The 24,513-nt window shown below is 51.0% G+C and overlaps 1 protein-coding gene and 1 pseudogene across 1 annotated transcript; one reads left to right on the plus strand and one right to left on the minus strand.

Moving 5' to 3' along the window:
• Positions 1-283: 283 nt before the first annotated feature.
• Positions 284-16,639, minus strand: LOC132086024 (zinc finger protein OZF-like; annotated as a pseudogene).
• A 146-nt stretch (positions 16,640-16,785) lies between these two features.
• Positions 16,786-24,357, plus strand: LOC132086051 (zinc finger protein 239-like). Its single transcript, XM_059491514.1, has 3 exons — positions 16,786-16,813; positions 19,694-19,772; positions 19,926-24,357. The coding sequence occupies exons 1-3, from the start codon at positions 16,799-16,801 to the stop codon at positions 20,681-20,683; spliced, it is 852 nt and encodes a 283-aa protein (XP_059347497.1). The 5' UTR covers positions 16,786-16,798; the 3' UTR covers positions 20,684-24,357.
• The last annotated feature ends 156 nt before the right edge of the window (positions 24,358-24,513 follow it).

The raw sequence follows: 24,513 nt of genomic DNA on the forward strand, positions 1-24,513 counted from the left end.
AAGAACACACGCAGACACCAGTATGGTGGACGGTTCAAGACTTTTATTGTCCCATCTCGTCGGGTTTTATACTGGGAAAGTTTTTTCTCTACGTCAGGGGGTCTTGCCTTACTGTAATTGGTTAATAAGGAGTCGAAAGTTATTAGTGTTAGGGGGAACTACATTCTTGGGTGATCCCTTATCACTAGGCATTAGGGGGAGAGGAATCCTGCTGCTTTCCGTGACATCGAGAGATTTTCCAAGTGCCTGACCCTATCTACCACAGGTAGGTTCCCAACATGTATCACAGGGAATGTGAGTGACCAGGGCTATGCCCAAAGTGCCTCCTCCAGTGGGGGATGGAGCTGGAGCAGCACACAAAGCTCTTCCCGCACTCGGGGCACTCGCAGGGCTTCCCTTACCGGTGCCTCCGTTGGTGTTGGTTCAAGTTAGAGCGCTGTGAGAAGCTCTTCCCACACTTGGGACACTCGTAGGGCCTCTCACCAGTGTGGCTGCGCTGGTGGTAGATCAGGTTAGAGTGCTGGGTGAAGTCCTTCCCACACTCCTCACACTTGTAGGGCCGCTCCCCAGTGTGTATGCGCTGGTGACAGATCAGGCTAGAGCGCAAGGTGAAGCTCTTCCCACACTCCCCACACTCATGGGGCCGTTCCCCAGTGTGGGTCCTCTGGTGCCTGATCAAGTGGGAGCTCCGGCTGAAGCTCTTCCCACATTCCTCACACTCGTGTGGTCTCTCCCCAGTGTGGATGCGTCGGTGCCTGACAAGACTGATGTTCTGCCTGAAGCCCTGCCCGCAGTCGGGGCAGCGGAACGGCCTCTCCTCTGTGTGCGTGCGCTGGTGCAGGAGAAGATTGGAGCTGGTCGGAAACCTCTTCCTGCATTGATCACACTCGTAGGGCCTTTCCCCAGTGTGGGTCCTCTGGTGCCTGATCAGGCCAGAGCTCCAATTGAATCTCTTCCCACATTCCCCACACACATAGGCTTGTTCCCCAGTGTGGATCACCTGGTGCTGGATCAGACTGAAGCTCGTCATGAAGCTCTTCCCACATTGCCCACACTTGTAGGGCCGTTCCCCAGTGTGAATCATTTGGTGGCGGATCCGGTCAGAGCTGGATCTGAACCTCTTTCCACACTCCCCACACTCGTAGGGCTGTTCCCCAGTGTGGATCATCTGGTGGCTGCTCAGGTAGGACCTGAGTTTAAAGGTCTTTCCACATTCCCCACACACGTGGGGCCTCTCTCCACTGTGGGTCCTCTTGTGGCGATTCAGGCTGGACCGCCACCTGAAGCTCATCCCACATTCAACGCACGTGTGGGGCTTCTCCCCATCATGGAGCAACAGGTCCGAGCTCTGGCTCGATTTCTGCCTGCCTTCCCGGCCCAGGCTGGCTCTTTCCCCCTCAGATCCCAGCCAGCTGCGTTTGCAGCCCCTCCTCGTGCGGCATCTCCAGGGCTTTTCCTCCCCATTGGATTCCTGCGCCGTGGAGCCGCTCAAAACAGCCTCTTCCACCAGGTTCTGCCGCGGGCATTTGTCCTCCCTGCTCTCCATGCTCAGCTCCTGCTCTGGGGGAGGAAGGACAAGGACAGGATGGGATTTGCCTCCGTGCCACAGGCAAGGGCAAGGAGATCCCCCCAGGGCTGTGCTGCAGCCGGGGCTGTGCTGGGCTGGGAGATGGAGCAGCACAGAGGGGAAAGGGGCACTGACTTCCTCCTCACCCGCCTCAGTGTCTTGGGGCATCTTCCTCTTTCTTGACAGCCTGTCAGAGGTCGGGAATGGGAAATCCTGGTTTGGTGAAAACAAGGGATGAGCACATTGAGTTTGAAGGTCCCTCTGCCCAAGTCCATCTCTACAAGTCACTGGACACCGGGGCTCCAGAAAAACTTCCCAAACACCAAGATTCAGCCCTGAAAAGGCCTCCCAGGAGTTCCCCGTCCCTGGTCCCTCCCCTCTGCTCTTCAGGGGTTCCCCCCGTCCCAGCGGTTGGGGTCACACTTGGATTGAGGGTCCCCATTCTCCTTGGTGCCCACCCTGCCCAGGCTGCTGGCAGTCCCAGCAAGGCCAAAAGCTCCCCACTCTTGGCTCTCCCCATTTCGGGATGCCGGGGCTCTTGGGCTCCTGGGCTCCCTTCTCCCCTCATTTTCTGCTCGGGGCTGCAGCGGCTCCAAGGAGTCCCCCCTGCCCCTCTCCAGGCTCTTGAGGCTCCCGCCAATGGCGGCGCTCCCCCCTCTCTGGGCTCCCCACTTTGGGCTCCTGGGGGACACAGGGCTCTACTCCTCCAGGCTGCCTCTGCCGGCAGCCGCCACTGCCACCCCTGATGTCCCCCCAAGGGGCCTTTCCCACTCAGCCTTGAACTGCTTCATTCTCCAAACATCCCCCAAAAAAACCCAATGCAGAGACCCCCCAGGATATCTGGGCCGAGCTCCCACTCCCCAGTAACCATCTCATGGGTGGGGGCTGCGAATTCAGGGAGGGTTTGGTGGTGCTGAGGCACCTAAACCTGCACTGTTTCCCACAGGAGTGGCCAAGGGAACAGCAGGGCTGGGGGCAAGCCACAAGGAAGGACTACCACAGCCACATTCCTGGATTCACTCCTCCACCAAGGAGCTTGCAACCTGGAGGGGATATCCCACAGGAGAGCAGCTCCATGTCACACCCCCAACACCTGCCCTGCTCCAGGGCTGAATCCAGAGCCTGCTTCTCCCTGCCTGAGAGCACAGAGGGAGCTGCAGGACATCTCAGCTCTCCCTGGATCCTTCTCTTCTCCAGGTGAGCACCCCCAGCTCTCCCAGCCTAGCTCCAGATCAGAGGGACTCCAGCTCTTGGAGCATCTCTGGTGCCTCCTCTGTGTGGAGAGTATTATTAATAATTGGTTAGCTGAGAAAGGCCACGCTGAAATAATGCCGCTGGTTAAGCTGAAAGAGAAAAGCCAGCAGTCAGCAAGCTAAAAGGAAAGGTCAGCAGTGACCTTGCTGCAACATGAGGAAAGGGAGTAGAGATATTCCTGAATATATCCTGAGAATACGTAGAAAGTATCAAAAGTAGAACCATAGGAATGTAGAAGTAGGCGTAGATGCTGATATGTAAGCTGACCAATCCTGAGCTCAACTTTTGCAATATGTATGAAGCTTATTATTAACTGTATTTAACCCGCTGTACTGATCAATAAAATTGGGCCTATGATGATCAACGGATGTCTGGGTCTCCTTCCGTCGACAAATGGTGGAGAATGCGGGCATAACCGAATCTCTGCCCTTTTTCTCGATTAAAAGAAAAAGGGATTACGCCACGGTCGGGAAGTTGGGTTTGGGTCCCGGCAGCAGGGACGGTGCCGGAATTTGAAGCACCCTTAAGGTTCACAACGGTGGACTTAAGCCAATACGTGCCGCCGGAGCCTGGAGAGCTGCAACAGCGCGCGCTGATTAATAGGTATGGATAGGCAAGCGGCATATGATTTATTTACCGCCTATTTAGAGCGGCGTGGGATAAAAGGGATAGATTTAAAAAAGGAGTTACCAGGGTTATTAGCCTATGGCCATGCTAAGGGTATTTTTTCTAACCCTCATACAGTTCATGAGCTAGCAGAGTGGAAGAAGTTTGGGGAAATATTGTGGGATACAGTGTTGGATGATGATAAGTCAGCAAAGAAATTCGGGAAGTTATGGCGGGTGGTGTATAACACGTTACTGCAGCAGGTCTCTGAGAGAAAGGCAGCAGAAAGGGCAACAGAAGCTCATAAGAGGAATATAGGGTATGGTCGTGAGGATGATCCCCTGGCACCTTCTGTAACTAAGATACTTATGCCTAAGGGTCCCCAGGAAAGTAGTGTGGAAGATTTTCCTATAGGCGCAGTGGAACCGTCTGCACCTTTCCTGTCTGAGGGGGAGGGCGAGTCGGATGGTGGGGGTAAGAGCAAACCAGCTTTGCCTCCGCTACCGGCTTCGGGCGAGTCGGATGGTGGGGGTAAGAGCAAACCAGCTTTGCCTCCGCCACCGGCTTCGGGCGGGTCGGACGGTGGGAGTGGGAGCAAGCCAGCTTCGCCTCCGCCGCCAGCTTTGCCTCCGCCGCTTCCCCTCAATGAGCCGGCTCCGGTTTCACTGTCAGCTCTAGCGGGGGGGTCACTTCCCCCGCGTGAGCCAGCCTCTGCTTCACTGCCTTCCCCGTGCGAAAACTCGGTGTCTGCACCGAAGCGCCAGCAGCATAGCACCCTTAAAGAGCCAGATCCCATCCCAGGGGCACACCGTGATCCATGGGGGGAGATGGCTAAACAGAGGAGGGAAGCTTGGGCTGCTTTGGCGAAAGAAGTAATGCAAATGGGGGATGGTGAGGCGGTGGAAATAGCTTCTAGTCTTGCATGCCCAGTTACATACACACCACACTATGATGCACAGGGGAACCTTACGCATAATATAGCAGAATATACTCCCTTAGATTGGAAGCTGTTAACTCAGCTATGTTCTACGGTTAGTCAGTTTGGAGTAAAAAGTGAACCTGTTAAGCAAATGCTAGATTATCTTTTTAATACTCAGGTTTTATGTCCTAATGATTTAAGAGGAATAGTTCGGTTGATATTTACTCAGCATCAGCAGTTGTTGTTTAATGCACATGACCCATTACATGGAGTAACAGTAAAGGAGATGATGGGCTTAGAGGCATTTTTACGTACAGAGGCACAGATGATAACGGGAGAAGATAAACTTAGGGAGTCTATGTGGTTAGTGAGTGCTGCAATTGACATGGTTAAAGAGCCAGGAGGGTTACCGGTTTATATGGGCATTAAACAAGGTAGAGAAGAATCATTTGGAAATTTTATCGATAGAGCAGCTACTGCTATAGATCGGGCTGGTGTTGCAGGGCCCTATTGAAGTAGTGTGCCTTGCAAAATAGCAATCCAGCAACCCAAAGAGTGTTAGCTGCTTTAGGGGCAAATTGGGCTATTGAGGAAGCATTAGAGTGAATGGCATTAATGCCAACAGCTTCACAGGCATTTATAGTAGAAGCCTTAAAAAGGAATTAGGATTAGGGTTGCAAAAGCATAGTCTACTCAAAATCAGGTGTTAGCTGCTCTTGCTCCTCTCCGAAGCGGCTCACTGGTGGTCACGTAAGGAGGCTCGAGACCATTCATCAAGTGTTACCGATGCGGCAATGAGGGACAGACGCAAGTTGCCGCCGTGTCATCGGAGACACCAGCTGCTGCCGTAACATCGCTGCTACCTCCTGTCTGCAACCCGCAACAACAGGGAGCCTCGGCTTGGACTTATCAGCATCAGTAGACGTCACACTAAGGACGAACCGGCCTGAGAGGATACCCACTGGAGTAAAGGGCCCTCTTATATTAAATGGACAAACATGTGGAGCATTATTGCTGGGACGTTCTTCTACAACTATGTTGGGATTATTTGTTTTGCCTGGTGTTATCGATGCAGACTTTACTGGGGAAATACAAATCATGGCTTACACCCTTTATCCTCCGATTAAAATTACAAAAGGACAACGCATTGCACAATTGGTACCACTGTCACAAATGACATCAGGAATACAATCATTTACTGGACAAACACGGGATGAAAAAGGTTTTGGCTCTACTGGTGTTACACTTTTAACTGTGGATTTACAAAACAGACCAAAGCAAAAGGTTGGAATTACTTATGGGCATCAAAGCATTACCCTTTATGGATTATTGGATACAGGAGCAGATACCAGCATCATTTGTCCAGAAGCATGGCCACAACACTGGCCTCTATTTCCCTCATCAAACATGCTCACAGGAGTGGGAGGATTTACACTGGCAAGCAGGTCGCCGTCTTTGTCTGTGTGTATTGAGAATCAACAAATATCTGCTGTGTTTTCAATTGTTCAACTGCCTCCTACAGTTTCTTGTTTAATTGGAAGGGACATTTTAACACAATTGGGAGTGGTGTTAACTAATCAGCACCCTTTGGGGTAATTGCCATTGCTTGGACTTTCCCCATTCCACTCACCTGGAAAACAGATACACCGGTGGTGGTTAAGCAATGGCCATTAAAAGGGGAGAGTCTTATGCATGCCCATGAATTGGTACAGGAACAATATACAAAAGGGACACCTACGTTTATCCACAAAGCCCTGGAAATATTTGGGATGGACTCTGATGGATCAAATAGCAATACCACAAAAATTGGAATTACAATTGGACATTAAAACTTTACATGATGCACAGAAGTTGCTGGGAGACTTACAGTGGCTGAAGCCTATTGTGGGAATACCAAATCATTTACTAGAAGCCCTACGGCCTTTGTTGAGAGGCGTGGACCCTACTACTCCTGTACACCTGACAAAGGAGCATCATCTTGCCTTGCAGCAAATTAGTAACTGTGTACAGCAAGGGTATGTGTCTCGTCGACAACTCGACCACCCCATTGACCTTACTATCTGGAATAGCCCTTGCCACTTGCTTGGTGCCCTCTCTCAGTTGCAGAAGAAAACGGGGGAGATACGGGTGTTGGAATGGTTATCATCACCACTACAGCATAAGAAAACAATATCTTCAAAAATTGAACAATTGGCTGCATTAATCAAAAAGGGGCGTCTCAGAATTCTTGAAGTGGATGGTAGAGAACCTGCTACTATTAGATTGCCTATGGAAAAAGAAACCTTGGACTGGTACTTGATTAATTCAAAGAATTTACAAGAAGCATTATTGATGTCACCTGCTAAAGTAGAGACTAGTAAATTAGTGCCTAGAGTTTTGCAATGGATGACAGAATGGAACTGGATTACTCGACCTTTGAGAGAAGAACGCCCCATAGAAGGAGCTATTACAGCTTTTACAGATGCAGGAAAGAAATCAAGGCGTGCTGCTGTTACCTGGCAAGAAAAGGGACAATGGAAGCATCAACTCCTCACAGCAGACCCTGCAGATAGCTTACAAACTTTGGAATTGTTAGCAGTAGTATGGGCGGTATCCAACTTACAGGAGCCTTTAAATGTGGTCACAGACTCTATGTATGTTGCAGGAGTAGCCAAACGAATAGAGGAAGCAGCAATTAAGGAAGTGAATAATAAACGATTGTATGAGTTACTGATACAGTTAAGGAAGGCTTTACGAGAAAGAAATGCAGCATATTCTGTGATTCATATTAGGAGTCATAAATGGTCTGAAGGTTTAGGAGAAGGGAATGAACGTGCAGATAAATTGGTTACCCTACCCATTGATAATTCTTGTCCTATTGACAAGCACACATTGGCCAGAGAAGCACATAGTAGATATCATCAAAATGCAAGAGGTTTAGCAAAACACTTTGAGCTGAGTTTGTCAGAAGCCAAGGCTATTGTCAGAGCATGTCCAACATGTAGTTATCATAATGGTGGGATAGGTCTAGGCATCGGGGTAAATCCTCGAGGTTTAGAAATAAATGAGAAATGGCAAATGGATGTTACACACATAGCCAGATTTGGTAAAGTCAAGCATGTGCACGTCACCATAGATACATATAGTCATTACATATGGGCTACGGCTCAGGCAGGAGAGAAAGCTACACATGTTATCAGACACCTGTTAAGTTGTTTCGCTGTTATGGGAGTTCCAAAGAGTATTAAAACCGATAATGGTCCAGCTTATGTAAGTGCTAGGGTTCGGAAATTTTTGAATCAGTGGTCTGTTAAGCACGTGACAGGTATTCCACACTCTCCTACTGGACAGGCAATAGTGGAAAGAGCAAACGGTACCCTTAAGCAGTATATTGAAAAACATCAAGATTTGGCAGATCCACAGGCATGTTTGTCTAAGGTTTTGTATGTGATTAACCATTTATGCATTTTTGGGGAAGATGATACCCCCCTTGCAATGAAACATCATCCGAGGTCAGGTCAGGAAAATACTAAGGAAACAGAGGTCTGGGTTAAGTATAAGAACCCGAGTACAGGATTATGGGAAAAGCCTGCAAAAGTATTATATTGGGGTCGGGGGTATCTTTGTGTTTCCTCACCTACAGGGCCTTTGTGGGTGCCTGCTAAGTGGACTAAACCTGTTTTTGATGCAGCCTCTGGTGGATCGCCTCACGGAGGAGGACAGGGAGCGACTGGGGAAGAAACTGCTTCTAGTCCTACAACCACTACTGTTACAATTGAAGGGGTACTCGGAAGCGTTGGACAGAACACTGACACGTCACTATCGGACAGCCCAGGAGCTGATTGGTTTTATTGACTCATTATCAACTTTTCATTTAACGAATCCAGCGAAACTACATTGCCTTGACTGTCACAATCCACATTGTGCTGCCTGGATAGCTCTACGTTGTGGGGGTTGTGAAAGAACTTTTTGGATAGAACAATCACTATTGTGGGATTTGTGGTGTCATACTTGTGAACAAGAGCACACGTGGGGTAAAAGTTGGCAAGATGAATTAAGGAGACAAACAGGGCAAAATGCATATATAGCTTTAAATCTTTATGAGTCTCCTGAACAGAAAATTCTTGCTTATTATCGATGGGAACTACAATGTATTGTAAATAGAATTAAGGTTCAAAGTAAATCACGTATAGTTTCTATAAGGTGTAGGAAATTAGTGCCTTTAGCACAGCATTCAATTGTAGGACCCTTCAAAGGGGATCCTGATAGAGCATTAGATTGCTGCATTGACAAGTTGCAAAAATTGAGTTTGCAAGTGGCAGGACCAGTGAAATCAGGAGCAGCAAGATTAAAGACAGATAAGAAAAAGAAGGCAAAAGGGGAAGGGTCTCATTTGAATAAGGTTATCAGTGATTGCTAATTAATTTTCTATGATTAGAACACTTTTACAGTTGTGGGACCCTCGGGAAGATATAGTTGTTGAGGAGGATAACGAACAAGAACTACGATTACGAAATAAGATACGTCTTGTGTTAAAGAGAGACCTTGAGCTGTTAGCCTCATACAGTAAAAAGGCAGAAGAGGCTTTGCGATCACCACCATTGAATTGGTTGCTTTGGATTGAAGAACCACAATTTCATACTGGTCCTTACTTATATTCACTTCCTTGTTATGTTTGCAAAAGGGATAATGATAAATGCTATGCATGGGTAGCTTTGCATTGTGCAGATTTTAATCAGGTTTATTGGTATTCACAGAGGTCAGTAGATTATTTATGGTGTAAATCTTGTTCTGGAAAGTGGATTCGAAATTATTTCTGGGTTAGAGCTCTTGAACAAAGTACTGGCCTGCCAGGACGGACAGGATTACAGCTTTTTGAGAGTGCAGAACAAGTGATTATAGCATATCTTAGGTGGAAGTTGCAGGAAAACCTTAGAGTATTTGAAATTACTAAGGCTTCACGCATCATAGCAGCTCGCTGTAAAGCTGATTTGCCTTTAAACTTATCTCATGCTATACTTGTGAGCAAGGATGCTGATTTAGAATTAGATCAGTACATTCAAAAATTAACTCAGCCCTACAATAGACAATCTAACAAACCAGGGAAAAGACAGCGAAGAAAGGAAAAACAACGCAAGCAGAAGGAAGAAAGGGAGAAGCAAAGCAAGCAGAAAGAAAAATGAGGTTTGTTCTTGTTATACTGCTCAATGCTGTAGCAAGTGAAGCAGTAGGAATAACACACTTTAGTCAACCAAGGGAAAATTTATGGGTGACACTTGCTAATCAAACTAACCAATCATCACTTTGTCTTAGTCTTGGAGGAGTCACTAACCCATTTCGAACATGCCTGGTGGGACTTCCGGTGTGGTCTCCTGGAGAATTTTGCAGTTTGATAAACAACCAAACCTTATGTATGTCTAACATGTCAAACATCACATTGCCAGTGCAACAAGGGTATACTGCAGGTCAGAGTGATGGCTATCGTCAATGCTTACTAATCCAATCACTTAACACCTCTTTGCATTCTCCTCCTGAGGAACTGGATCTTTTTGGAAGTACAAATGCCAGCGTATCTAACACTACAGCTGGTGGATGGTTTAGCTTCAGACTTTTGGGTGCTCAGAATTTAAACCAACCTAAAGAAACATGGGCCACCCTAGATTCATCCCTGAATGTGAGTGAATTCTCTCCACAGCATTACAATCAATGTAATGGCACAAATATCACAGCACCAATGAAATTACCCACAGGAATATTTTTGATTTGTGGAGACAGGGCGTGGAATGGCATACCAGCTAAACCACAGGGTGGACCCTGTTATTTGGGAAAATTGTCACTGTTTCACCCTAATGTGTCCTTGCTAATGCAGCTGAGTCAAAATTCAAACAGGAAAAAACGTAGCATACATGACTTAGACTGCAGCAAGATAGGAGATCCACGGTTTTGGGGCACATTCAAACAGGTGGTGGTTTCAACTATCTTGCCAGGAGGATCTGCCAATAAAGCCATGAATTTAGCAAAACAATTAGGATGCTGGGCAAGGGATGAGCTGAACAAGACATCACAAATTCTAGACATGTTAACTGCAGATGTGCAAAGTGTTAACCATGCTGTTTTGCAGAATAGAGCTGCTGTAGATTTTTTGCTCTTAGCACAAGGGCATGGATGTGAAGAGTTTGAGGGAATGTGTTGCATGAATCTGTCTGATCATTCGGTGTCCATTCACTCTAAGATAAAAGAATTGCAACAGGGACTTCACAAACTTAAGGAAGAAGACGGTTTAGGAATTGACGAATGGCTTAAAGGCTTAGGACTTGGACCGTGGCTGAGGAACCTTGTGATCTATGCTATAGGCCTGCTGGGTGTAATCTTACTGTTTTTGCTTATTTTGCCTTGTATCTTTAACTGTATTCAAAACATGGTTAGCCGTACAATAGCAAAAACATGGCAAACTAATCTCCTTGCGCAAGAAGAAAACGGGGGAAATGTGGAGAGTATTATTAATAATTGGTTAGCTGAGAAAGGCCACGCTGAAATAATGCCGCTGGTTAAGCTGAAAGAGAAAAGCCAGCAGTCAGCAAGCTAAAAGGAAAGGTCAGCAGTGACCTTGCTGCAACATGAGGAAAGGGAGTAGAGATATTCCTGAATATATCCTGAGAATATGTGAAAAGTATCAAAAGTAGAACCATAGGAATGTAGAAGTAGGCGTAGATGCTGATATGTAAGCTGACCAATCCTGAGCTCAACTTTTGCAATATGTATGAAGCTTATTATTAACTGTATTTAACCCGCCGTACTGATCAATAAAATTGGGCCTATGATGATCAACGGATGTCTGGGTCTCCTTCCGTCGACACCTCTGGACTGGTTCCACCAGCTCCAGGTCATTCCTGTGCTGGCCCCCAGGGCTGGGGCAGCTCTGCAGGTGGGGACTCACCTGAGTGGGGCAGAGGAGAAGAATCCCCCCTTTCTCTGCAGCTCACACTGGGACTCAGTCCAGGCTGAGGGAGGGCTTCAGGGCTGGGACTTCCTTCTACTTTCCTCGATCTGCCTTTGTCCCTCCTCTTCCTCTTCCTCCCACTCCTCCTCTTCCATCCCTCCTTCTCCTCCTCCCTCAGCCCACCTCCTTCTCCTCTTCTATCCCTTATGGCTCTCCAAGGAGTCCCCCCTGCCAGGGACTGGTTTGTACTGGGGGAACTAGGAACGACTGAGAATAACTGTGAGCATGCTGAGGGACACTGGGATATACCAGGAGTGTCTGTTAACCATACTCAGGTGACTGGAACCACACTGGGAACAGGTGGGACCATGCTGGTGAGAACTGGAACCTCATTCTGGGGGCAACTGGGAGCAAGTGGGAGTGACTGGGTGTACGCTGGGAGTAACTGGGCATGACTGGGACCACGCTGACAGGAACTGGGATCATCTATGGATTGGCTGGCACTATACTAGGGACAACTGGGGTCACACTGAGAGGAACAGAGATTGACTGGAACTGGGCTGGGGGCTACTGGGATCCTACTGGGATGACAGGAGGAGAAGCTGGCCAATGCTGGGAGTCACTGGCATCATACTGGATCATACTGGCAGCCACTGGGACTGCACTGAGGGTGACTGGGAGTGGCTGTGAGCAACTGGCCTCAGGCTGGAAGCAACTCAGGGCAACTGGGAGGGACTGGGAACATGCTGGGAGTAACTGGGATACACTGGGAGAGACTGAAACCACACTGGGGGTAAATGGGAGCAACTGGAACCACACTGGATGATCATGGGAGCAGTGTGCCCATGCTGGGGTCATGCTGGGGTCATACTGGGATCCTATGGGAAATGGCTGGGATCATACTGGGAGTGACTGGGAAGGTGCTGGCTCCAACTGGAACCATACTGGAAGCGACTGGGAGCAACTGGGCCCACACTGGGAGTGCCAGGGAGTCACTCTGAGCATGACTGCAATAATACTGGGAGTATCTGGGACTGACTGGGGTCATACTGGGGGTAACTGGAACCATGCTGGGAGTGACTACTGATCCTGCTGGGGTCATCCTGGGAGCCACTGGGATCACACTTTGGGCAACTGCCAGAAACTGGGATCATGCTGGAGGCAACTGGGAGGAACTGGGAAAGACTGAGATCATTCTGAGCTAACTAGAACTGTACTAGGCACACTGGAATATGCTGGGGGTGTCTGTGACCACACTGGGGGGACTGGAAACACACTGGGAACAACTGGGACCATGCTGGGGGCAACTGGGAGTGAGTGGGACCATGCTGAGAGGGACTGGGACTATTCTAGAGACAACTGGGACCATACTGGGATGACAGTGACAGCAGCTGGATCCATACTGGGTGAGACTGAGATCACACTGAGGGTGACTGGAATCATACTGGGATTGACTGGGAGTGGCTGTGAGCAACTGGAAAGAATTTGGAGTCACTGGGAGCAACCTAGGGGTGGCTGGGATAGAGTGGGAGAGACTGGGAATCACTGGGATTATATTGGAGGCTCCTGGGGTCATGCTGGCATTGACAGGAAGTAACTTGGATCACACTGGGGGCCACTGGCATCAGAGTTGTAGTGACTGCGAGCGATTTGAGTTACACTAAAAGTGACCAGGATCATACTGGGAGTGACTGGAGTTACACTGCAAGTGACTGGGATCATACTGGGACTGACTGGGATCATACCTGGAGTAGCTACAATTGGACTGGGATTGCAGGGGGTGTGATTGGTCCCTGTCTGGGGGGTGCTGGGAGCTGCCAGGCGCATGCTGGGAGCCGACTGCGCAGCCACTGGGAGGAACTGGGAGCAACTGGGAATGGCAGGATGCAGCTGCAGCAGCGGCAGCTCCCTGGTGGCCCTGTGCCGGTGCCGCTCGTGATGCCGGCTCTGGCTGTGCCGTGATCCCACTGGAAGGGGATCCCAGCCAGGGACCCCACGGACATCAACGGTGTCCCCAATGTTCCCCATTCCCAGCAAAAGGTGGGAAAAGCCAGGATGGCTGGGAATAGGGATCTCGAGTGACCGCTGTGTGGAGGAGTGGGTGGGGAATGGGAAAGGCAGGAATTGGGGTCCAGGGGGTCCCTGGGGGAAGGAAAAGGGGGCTCTCGGGGCTGGGAGAGGCGGGATGGCCGGGAAGGGGGTGCAGGGTGGATCCCATGCCCGGGAATGGGGGTTCGGGGGTTGTTCATGCCAGATAAGGGGGTGCAGGGCGGATCCCAGTGCCCAGGAATGGGGGTTCAGGGGCCCCCCGGTGCTCCAGGATGGGCGATCAGAGAGTCCCGGTGCCAGGGGTCCCCCTCAGTTCTCGCCGCTCCCCCAGGCCCCAGAAGCGCCCCCAGCCCCAGCGCTGGAGCCATCGCGCTGCTCCTCCTCACTCCCAGTGTGATCCCAGTACGGTCCCAGTAGAACTCAGTCACCCGGGAGCTGCTCCCAGGATGATCCCAGTACAGCCCAGTCACTCCCACTGCTGCCATCCCCCCCACCCCTCTCTCCGTTCCGACCTGGCCCGGCTCCATACCCGCTCCTCCCGCCGGCTGCGAGGGCTCCGGGACCGGGGGAGGAAGAGGAGGAGGAGGGAGGGAGGAAGAAGCGGAGCGGCAGAAGGAAGCGGCGGGAGCAGAGCGCAGGCGGAATCGAGCGGCTCCGGCGCTGCCTGAACTCCGGACCCCGGGAGCATCGCCCCCCATCCCGCAGGTGCCCGGGGAGGTTCCCCCTTGTCCCAGCTGCTGGGGTCACACTTGGACTGGGGGTGCCCCGTCCACTCGGTCCCCGCCCTCCCCAGGCTGCTGGGAGACCCAGTTGGCTCCCAGCATGAGCCTGGTAGCTCCCAGTAACCCCCAGTCAGGGTCCAATCACACCCACTCTAATCCCAGTATGATTGTAGCCACGCCCAGTATGATCCCAGTCACTGCCAGTCTGATACCAGTGCCCCCAGTGTGATCCCAGTTGCCCCCTGTCAATGCCAGCATGACCCCAGGAGCCTCCAGTGTGATCCCAGTGACTCTCTGTCTCTCCCAGTATATCCCAGTCACCCCCCGCATGCTCCCAGTCACTCCCACTTTCTACCAGTTGCTTTCAGCACAATTCCAGTTGCTCACAGCCACTCCAAGTCAATCCCAGCACAATTCCAGTCTCTGTCAGTGTGATCCCAGTCTAACCCAGCATGGACCTTGCTGCTCTCACTCTGATTCAAGTTTCATCCCATTTGCCCCCAACAGAGTTCCAGTTGTTCCCAGTTCCTCCCATTATGATGCCAGTTAACCTGAGATTAGTCCCAGTCCCTCCCAACAGGGTCTCAGTCATGCCCAGTTGCCCCAAGCATGGTCCGAGTTGTCCCCAGCAAGACCCCAGCTGTTCCCAGTGTGGTTCCAGTCGCCCCAGTATGGTTACAGGCATTCCCAGTACATCCCAGTTACCCCAGTAAGGTTCTAGTTACCTCAGAATGATCCCAGTCTTTCCCAGTAACTCCCAGTTGCCCCAGTTATAGTCTCAGTCTTCTCAGCATGGTTCCAGAACCTTCCAGCCGATCACAGTTTCTCCCAATATATGCCCATTTTCCTCCCAACATGGGCCCAGTAGCTCCCAGTAACCCCCAGTCAGGTTCCATTCATGCCCAGTATAATCCCAGTATGAGTGTAGCCACTCCAGTATGGATTCCAGTCACCTGCAGTCTAATCCTAGTTGCTCCCAGTCACTCCCAGTCTGATGCCAGTGCCCCCAGTGTGATCCCAGTTGCTCCCAGCATGGGCCCAGCTGTTCCCAGTGTGTTTCCATCACTCCCCTATGGTTACAGACACTCCCAGTATGGTCCCAGTTGAAACCAGTTCCCTCTGCTCTAGTCCCAGTCCCTCCCAGCATGGTCCCACTCACTCCCAGTCGCCCCCAATGTGGTCCCAGTTCTCCCCAGCATGGCCCCAGCTGTTCCCAGTGTGGTTCCAGTCCCCCCAGTATGGTTACAGACAATCCCAGTATATCCCAGTTGCCCCCAGCATGTCTGTAGTCATTTCCAGACACTGCCAGTGGCCCCAGTAAGGTGTCAGTTCTTCCAGTATGGTCCCCCCAGTCATGCCCAGTATATCCCAGTTGCCTCCAGCATGCATCCAGTCCTTCCCAGTTCCTCCAGTTTGCTTGCAGCATCATCCCAGTTTCTTTCAGTTGCTCCCAGTAGCCCGAAGTGTGATCTCAGTCACTCACTTTGACCCCAGTATGATCCCAGTAAGCTCCAGTTTGATCCCAGTCACATGCCAGCCCTCCCAGTGTGGTCCCAGTATAATCCCAGTTGCTTCCAATTTCTCCCAGTATGGTCCCGGCTGCCTCCAGCATGGTTCCAGTTGCTTCCTAGATCAATCCAGTCAGTCCCAGTATGATGCCATTTGCTCCATGCATACTCCCAGCTGCTCCCAGTAGCCTAAATTGTGATCCCAGTCACTACCTTTCAACCTCGATATGATCCCAGTAGGCTCCAGTTTGATCTCAGTCACATGCCAGCCCTCCCAGTGTGGTCCCAGTTGCTTCCAATTTCTCCCAGTATGGTCCCAGCTGCCTCCAGCATGGTTCCAGTTGCTTTCTAGATCAACCCAGTCAGTCCCAGTATGATGCCATTTGCTCCCCGTCAGGCCCAGTATGAGGGAGGATGGGCAGGGTGTGTTCCCAGTCACTCTCAGATCCTCCCAGTATTAGTCCAGTCCCTCCTAGTGTGATTCCAAGATGAGCCCAGTGTGCTCCCAGTCCCTGCCAGTATGAACCAGTTGTGCTCCACATGGTTCCAGTTGCTCTCTTTCACCCTCACTTTTGTTACAGTCCCTCCCAGTATCTCCCAGTGTAGCCCAGTTCCCCCCAGCATGTTCCCAGCCACTCCCAGTTGGGTTATTTTGGGGGATGTTTGGAGAATGAAGCAGTCCAAGGCTGAGCGGAAAAGGCCCCTCGGGGGGACATCGGGGGTGCCGGTGGCGGCTGCCGGCACAGACAGCCTGGAGGAGCAGAGCCCTGTGTGCCCCAGGAGCCCAAAGTGGGGAGCCCAGAGAGGGGGGAGCGCCGCCATTGGCGGGAGCCTCAAGAGCCTGGAGAGGGGCAGGGGGGACTCCTTGGTGCCGCTGCAGCCCCGAGCAGAAAATGAGGGGAGACGGAGCCTGGGAGCCCAAAGAGCCCCGGCATCCTGAAATGGGGAGAGCCAAGAGTGGGGAGCTTTTGGCATTGCTGGGACTGCCAGCAGCCTGGGGAGGGCGGGCACCGAGGAGAAGGGGGACCCTCAGTCGAAGCGTTACCCCAGCAGGTGGGACAGGGGGGAACCTCCCCGGGCACCTGCGGGATGGGGGGCGATGCTCCCGGGGTCCGGAGTTCAGGCAGCGCCGGAGCCGCTCGATGCTCGCCGTCGTGTGCTCCCACAGCTTCCTGCTGCCGCTCCGCCTCTTCCTCTCTCCCTTCTCCTCCTCCCCCGGTCCCGGAGCCCTCGCAGCCGGCGGGAGGAGCGGGTATGGAGCCGGGCCAGGTCGGAACGGAGAGAGGGGTGGGGGGGATGGCAGCAGTGGGAGTGACTGGGCTGTACTGGGATCATCCTGGGAGCAGCTCCCGGGTGACTGAGTTCTACTGGGACCGTACTGGGATCACACTGGGAGTGAGGAGGAGCAGCGCGATGGCTCCAGCGCTGGGGCTGGGGGCGCTCCTGGGGCCCCGAGGTTGCGGCGAGAACTGAGGGGGGACCCCTGGCACCGGGACTCTCTCTGATCGCCCATCCTGGAGCACCGGGGGGCCCCTGAACCCCCATTCCTGGGCACCGGGATCCCCCCGCACTCCCATTCCCGGGCATGGGATCCACCGTGCACCCCCTTCCCGGCCATCCCGCCTCTCCCAGCCCCCAGAGCCCCCTTTTCCTTCCCCCAGAGACCCCCTTGACCCCTATTCCTGCCTTTCCCAGACCCCAGCCCCTCATCTCCTCCACACCGAGGACACCCGGGGCCTCTATTCCCAGCCATCCTGGCTTTTCCCAACTTTTGCTGGGAGTGGGGAACACTGGGGACCCTTGGAGCTCCCTTTCCTGCGTGCAGGAACTCCCTTAGCCTAGCCCGTCCCCGCTCTGTCCACCGCAGCCTCCCCTTTTTTCAGTCCTGGAACCCCCAAATCCCATTCCCTGCTCTCCCAGCTCTCCCTTTGGTTCCCCCGTTGGTTCCCCTGTGGCCCCCAGCCCCCAAATCTCGGTGTCCCCCCAGTTCTCCTGTCCCTGCGTTCCCTGCCCTTTCCCGGCCCGGGGTTCCCCCAGTTGGTGTCCGTGGAGTCCCTGGCTGGGATCCCCTTCCAGCGGGATCTCGGCACAGCCAGAGCCGGCATCACGAGCGGCACCGGCACGGGGCCACCAGGGAGCTGCCTCTGCTGCAGCTGCATCCTGCCATTCCCAGTTGCTCCCAGTTCCTCCCAGTGGCTGCGCAGTCGGCTCCCAGCATGCGCCTGGCAGCTCCCAGCACCCCCCAGACAGGGACCAATCACACCCCCTACAGTCCCAGTCCGATTGTAGCTACTCCAGGTATAATCCCAGTCAGTCCCAGTATGATCCCAGTCACACCCAGTATGATCCCAGTCACTCCTGATATGATCCCAGTCACACCGAGTATGATCCCAGTCACTCCCACTTCCCCCCACTTGCTTTCAGCATGACTGCAGTTGCTGACAGCCACTCCCAGTCAATCCCAGTATGATTCCAGCCACCCTCAGTGTGATCCCAGTCTCACCCAGCATGGACCCAGCTACTGCCACTGTCATCCCAGTATGATCCCTGTTGCCTCCAACATAATTCAAATTGTTCCCAGTTCCTCCCAGTATGATCCCAGTTGTCCCTAGAGTAGTCCCAGTCCCTCTCAGCATCGTTCCACTCACTCCCAGTTGCCCCCAGCATGGTCCCAGCTGTTCCCAGTGTGCTTCCAGTCCCCCCGGTATGGTCACAGACACTCCCAGGATATCCCAGTTGGCCTAGTACAGTTCTAGTTAGCTCAGAATGATCTCAGTCTTTCCCAGTTCCTCCCAGTGGCCACCAGCATGATCCCAGTTTCTGGCAGTTGCCTGAAGTGTGATCCCAGTGGCTCCCAGGATGACCCCAGCAGGATCAGTAGTCACTCCCAGCATGGTTCCAGTTACCCCCAGTATGACCCCAGTCAGTCCCAGATACTCCCAGTATTATTGCAGTCATGCTCAGAGTGACTCCCTGGCACTCCCAGTGTGGGCCCAGTTGCTCCCAGTCGCTTCCAGTATGGTTCCAGTTGGAGCCAGCACCTTCCCAGTCACTCCCAGTATGATCCCAGCCATTTCCCATAGGATCCCAGTATGATCCCTGCATGGCCACAGCTGCTCCCATGATCATCCAGTGTGGTTCCAGTTGCTCCCATTTACCCCCAGTGTGGTTTCAGTCTCTCCCAGTATATCCCAGTTACTCCCAGCATGTTCCCAGTCCCTCCCAGTTGCCCTGAGTTGCTTCCAGCCTGAGGCCAGTTGCTCACAGCCACTCCCAGTCACCCTCAGTGCAGTCCCAGTGGCTGCCAGTATGATCCAGTATGATGCCAGTGACTCCCAGCATTGGCCAGCTTCTCCTCCTGTCATCCCAGTAGGATCCCAGTAGCCCCCAGCACGGTTCCAGTCACTCCCTGTTCCTCCCAGTGTGACCTCAGTTGTCCCTAGTATAGTGCCAGCCAATCCATAGATGATCCCAGTCCCTGTCAGCGTGGTCCCAGTCATGCCCAGTTCCTGTCAGCGTGGTCCCAGTCATGCCCAGTTACTCCCAGCGTACACCCAGTCACTCCCACTTGCTCCCAGTTGCCCCCAGAATGAGGTTCCAGTTCTCATCAGCATGGTCCCACCTGTTCCCAGTGTGGTTCCAGTCACCTGAGTATGGTTAACAGACACTCCTGGTATATCCCAGTGTCCCTCAGCATGCTCACAGTTATTCTCAGTCGTTCCTAGTTCCCCCAGTACAAACCAGTCTCTGGCAGGGGGGACTCCTTGGATCCCCTGCAGCCCAAAGCAGAGAATGAAGGGGAGTAGGGACCCCAGGAGCCCAAAACTCTAATCATCCCAGATGATGGAGTGATGGAAAAGGGAGGAATTGTTGTTTTTTGGATTCCTGCGACTCCCAGCAGATTGGGGACGGCAGGGACTGGGTAGATGGGAGACCCCCCAATGCAAGTGTGCCCCCAAGCAGCTGGGATAAGGGGAACACCCAAACGCCAAAGCGGAGAGACTACAGAGACAGAACACCTGGGAGTCAATTTCAGTGCTAAATCTTGGTGTTTGCGATGTTTTTATGCCTGGTGACTTCTAGAGATGGACTTGGGCAGAAGGACCTTGAAACTCTGTGTGCTCATCCCCTGTTTTCCCTGCAAACCAGGATTTCCCATTCTCAACCCTTGGCTGGATGGAGGAGGAGGCTGCAAGAAAGAGGAAGATGCCCCGGGACACTGAGGCAGGTGAGGAGGAAGTCAGTGCCCCTTTCCCCTCTGTGCTGCTCCATCTCCCAGCCCAGCATGGCCCCGGCTGCAGCACAGCCCTGGGGGGATCTCCTTGCCCTTGCCTGTGGCATGGAGGCAAATCCCATCCTGTCCTTGTCCTTCCTCCCCCAGAGCAGGAGCTGAGCATGGACAGCAGGGAGGACAAATCTCCAGGGCAGCAGAACCTCATGGAAGAGGCTGTTTTGAGTGACTCCCCAGTGCAGGAATCCGATGGGAAGGAAAAGCCCCAGAGATCCCCCAGGAGGAAGGGCTGCAAACCCAGCCCAGGGTGCTCTGCGGAGGAAAGAGCCAGCCTGAGCCAGGAAGGTGGACAGAGCTTCAGCCAGAGCTCAGAGCTGATGCTCCATGAGCAGCTCGATGATGGGGAGAAGCCCCACAAGTGCCTGGAGTGTGGGAAGAGCTTCAGCTGGAGGTCCCGCCTGCTCCGCCACCAGATGATCCACACTGGGGAGAAGCCCTACGAGTGTCCTGAGTGTGGGAAGGGCTTCAGAGACAGCCCCCAGCTCACCATCCACCATCGCATCCACACCGGGGAGCGGCCCTACGAGTGTTGGGAGTGTGGCCAGAACTTCCTCCGGAGCTCCCACCTGACCTCCCACCAGAAGATCCACACAGGGGAGAGGCCCTACGAGTGTTGTGAGTGTGGGAAATTGTTTCCGACCAGCTCCCTTCTCCTCACCCACCAGCGGATTCACACTGAGGAGAGGCCCTTCCGCTGCCCCATCTGCAGGAAGGGCTTCAAGCACAACTCCCACCTCACCAGGCACCGGCGCATCCACACCGGGGAGCGGCCCTACGAGTGCCCGGAGTGTGGGAAGAGGTTCAGGACCAGCTCAGTCTTGAATCAACACCAGTGGAGGCACCGCTAAGGGAAGCCCTGCAAGTGCCCCAGCTGCAGGAGGAGCTTCATGCACTGCTCCAACTCCATCCCCCATCAGAGAACCCTCGCTGCAGAGAGCCCTGGTGTCCCACATTCCCAATAATCCAAGTTGGAAAAGCCCTGGTGATCCACATTCCCAATTATCCAAGTTGGGAAGACGCCTGGCTGGTGGTCTCCACATCATCCTGGATCCCTGTAGGCACCTGACTCAATGCTGGGGCAGGAACATCCATTGGGTCTCAGCTCCGTATTGGAAACTCCTTGGGAAGAGCTGATTTTTTACCTTGTCGTGGTTTGAAAGACAGGTGTCTGCTAAGGTGTCTGCTAAGGAAGGCAGGAGCCCTCCTTGGAATGGAAAATGTAAACCCCCTCCCTCTGAATTAGAATCATGAAATTAAGGGCTCTCAGGCAAAGATATGGGAATAGGAATAACAGTTCTTTAGTGGTGTGTATAGTAAAGCAAACAAAGAAAAACAACTACAGCATTGACAGAGGCTCTGCTGCACAAACCCACAGGGGTGGGTTGGATGATCCAGGTGCCCCAGCAGGACTTGGGGAGCACCAGGCTGGGCTGGCAAGATGTATCAGCAGGCAGGGGGTGTGGGGTGTGAAAAACACCTTCAGTCTCCTGTGAAAAATTTAAAAATTTCATAAAGGGCAATAGGAAACAAGGACCATAGAGCAAAGGTAATTCCAGCCAGGTGCATCTTGGCACTCAGCTGGGGATGCCCCTTAAATACCTTTTCCCTTACACCAACCTTTTGTATATTTATAGACCCTTATCCATAGTAAACATTTCCCCAAGCTAGTTTACATGTTCCAAGAACTCCTTAGCATATCTCGTCCTTGGATCTGCCATTTTAGAGCATTAGTATTCCTGGCTTGTGGTTTTAGTCCTTTTTTTATCATCATCTTCAGTTTTGGGCCCAGTCCACAGTGCCTTCAGACAGTGGTTGGCAGATCTGTACAGCTGTCCTCATCCTGTGTTCGTTGTGTTAGGAAAATTAATCCACAAACATCAGAGATTTATGTCCAGAAAGGAGACAGAGGAGTCCTTTGACTTATTCAAATAAAGGGAGAGGCCATGGGGCATCCCCCTGGGATCTCTCAAAATTTTGGAGGACACAGTCTCCTTTTTATCCCAGTTTCCCAGCTGTATTTCCCTTCTGTCTTTCCCCATTGGCTGAGGTACTTGGGAGGTACAGACCTCAAAACATCTGATACCAAAGATTTCCCTCTAATGTATAACCCTCCCTTTTAATTTTTAATTGTTATGGAATTTAGGGGTTTCCCCCATTGTTTCTTCCATCTTTCAATGTCTAATTTCATTTATCAGCAACCCTAAAGTTTATTTGTAAAAACAAATATCTTTTCCCATTAATTAGTGGAATCCTTCCCATTGTTTCTTTAATCTCCCAGTGCTAGTTTTATCTACCAGCAGACCCACAGCTGGTTTGTAAAGACAAATCTGCTGTTCCTCTCAATTGGATGTTATCCCAACCAAAGCAGGCATTTTAGCACAAGCATAATTATATCAGCTATTTCACTACTATGTCTAACCTTAATTAACAACAGAAATAGAAACTATAGAGCAAAGTTATTTTAACACCACAGATATAAAATCCATTTTTACATTTGTGAAAAGCCACTATTATAATATGTATCTATAACAGTGGCTGCAGGGCAGGGAGAGCCGAGCTCAGGGTCCCAGGCAGACGGGGATGGTCCCTCTGTCAGTGAGGCGGGTGTTAATAAGTGTGAAAAACACCAATCACTTGTTTTTAAAATTTTAAAAGTTAAATAGTAATAAAATGGTTATAAAAAATAGTAATATAATTAGAGTAATAATAATTTTGACAATTTGAATTAGGACAATATGAGACAATAGAGACAAAGAGTTACAGATGTCCAGGTACATTTTCTGGGCAGCACAAGCCCAAAAAAGGACACCCATTAACAAAGGATTGACCATTAAAAACAATAGCCTGTTGCATATTCATACACATCGTACATGATGCATAAATTCCATTCAAACACAGGATTCTGTCTGGTCATTGTCACCTTCTTCCCCTGAATCCTAAGAGTGCCTTGGAGGTGGGAAGAAGTTGCTTCTGATAAGAGAGCAATAAATTCTTTTTCTCTGAAAGATTCAGGTGTCCTGTGGCTGCTACCTCGCTGTGAGTCCTTTCTTTAAAAAGAGTATCCTACATAGCATTGCTTGTATTTTAACATTTTTTATAACCTAAAACTATATTTAACACAGTACTTAAGAGAATTAATACAGCGTTACTTTCTAACACAACACATATAATATTCATTTTAATATTTATGAAAAGCCAATCATAAGATATATGCATTTTTCACAATAAGGTCTCAGTGCAGTCTCACAGCAGAGGCTCACCCTGATTTGCAGAAAAAATGCCGCAATTTGTAGAAGCTGTAAAGCCAGTATGATTTATTTCAGTGCTGCCCTAAGGACATGGGCACCCCCGAAAATTCCCAAATCTATTTTTCCTCTTAACTTGTTGCATATGCATAAAAGACATGTGCATATGAGAGGAATGTGGGATTTGTCTTTACAAACCAGCTGTGGGTCTGCTGCTAGATAAAACCAGCACTGAGAGATAAAAGAAACAATGGGAAGGATTCCAATCATTAATGAATGGAAAAAGATATTTGCTTTTACAAATAAACTTTAGGGTTGCTGATAAATGAAATTGTACGTTGCAAGATGAAAGAAACAATGGGGGAAACCCCTAAATTCCATAAGATTTAAAAATTAAAAAGGGGGGTTATACGTTAGAGGGAAATCTTTGGTATCAGGCATTTTGGGAAGTCGTACCTCTCAAGTACCTCAGAAATGGGGAAAGAGAGAAGGGAAATTGGGATAAAAAGGAGGCTGCATCCTCCAAAAATTGGAGAGACCCCAGGAGAATGTCCCATGGTCTCTCCCATTATGCAAATAAAGTCAAAGGACTCCTCTGTGTCCTTTTTGGACACAAACCTCTGATGTTTGTGGATTCATTTTCCTGGCACACGTGTATTAAACTGTCTTATAAATTTTATGAGCCTGCCAGTTGTTTAGTCACATAGTTGTAACCCAGATCCAGTTTTTCCATCAGCTTCAGCCCCAGGGTCGGCGGGGGGGGGGCCCTCTCCTTATCTCTCTTCAGCTTGGATGTTTGCATTCCTTTCTAGGTAGCCTTGAATCTCCTTTGTTTTCTCTGCAGGCTTTTTTGGGAGCACACAAGTTAACAGACTACAGGAGATTAAACAGCAGACTTCAGCTAAATCTAAAATTGGTTTCTATCCCGAGTTAAATTTCTAACCCACAGCTGGAGAAGCAGCTCTGGGCTGGGCTGGGAGAAACTCCCAGATAAGAGAACTGCAGCCAGGTGCCCTCCTCCCTGAGCTTGATCACATCTTTTGTTTTCTGAAGTATCCAGTTCTTAGTGTTTCCTAGCAATTCTCTAAGTAAACAGGAACAAAAGGACCCCCCAACATACCTTTGCACCCTAAAAATTCTGCTCTGTCCAATCATTTCTTCTGGTGGCATCGAGCATAGCTGGATAATCCTTGTAGGTCCTTTCCAACCTAAATAATTTCCATCTTTATCCCATCAAAACACCCAAAATGGAGGTAAAAATAAAGAAATTAAACAAAGAGATCTAAAGCTGCACCACTTCACTGGGATTTGGAGGTGAATTTGGGGTTCAGAGGAATATCCAGGATGTGGTTGTTGTAGGGCTGTGGGGCCACAATCTCGTAGCTGTGCTGGCAGAGTTTGTCCCCCTGAGCCCGTCTGTTCTCCAGGAATTC

This window comes from Ammospiza nelsoni, chromosome 35 (assembly GCF_027579445.1).
Source record: "Ammospiza nelsoni isolate bAmmNel1 chromosome 35, bAmmNel1.pri, whole genome shotgun sequence".
In the NCBI taxonomy this organism is placed as follows: Eukaryota; Metazoa; Chordata; class Aves; order Passeriformes; family Passerellidae; genus Ammospiza; species Ammospiza nelsoni.

Bases quoted from the DNA above. Each gene is read 5' to 3' on its own strand.
- LOC132086051 (XM_059491514.1), top strand. The intron at 19,773-19,925 runs GTGAGGAGGAAG...TTCCTCCCCCAG, and splicing joins GCCCCGGGACACTGAGGCAG to AGCAGGAGCTGAGCATGGAC.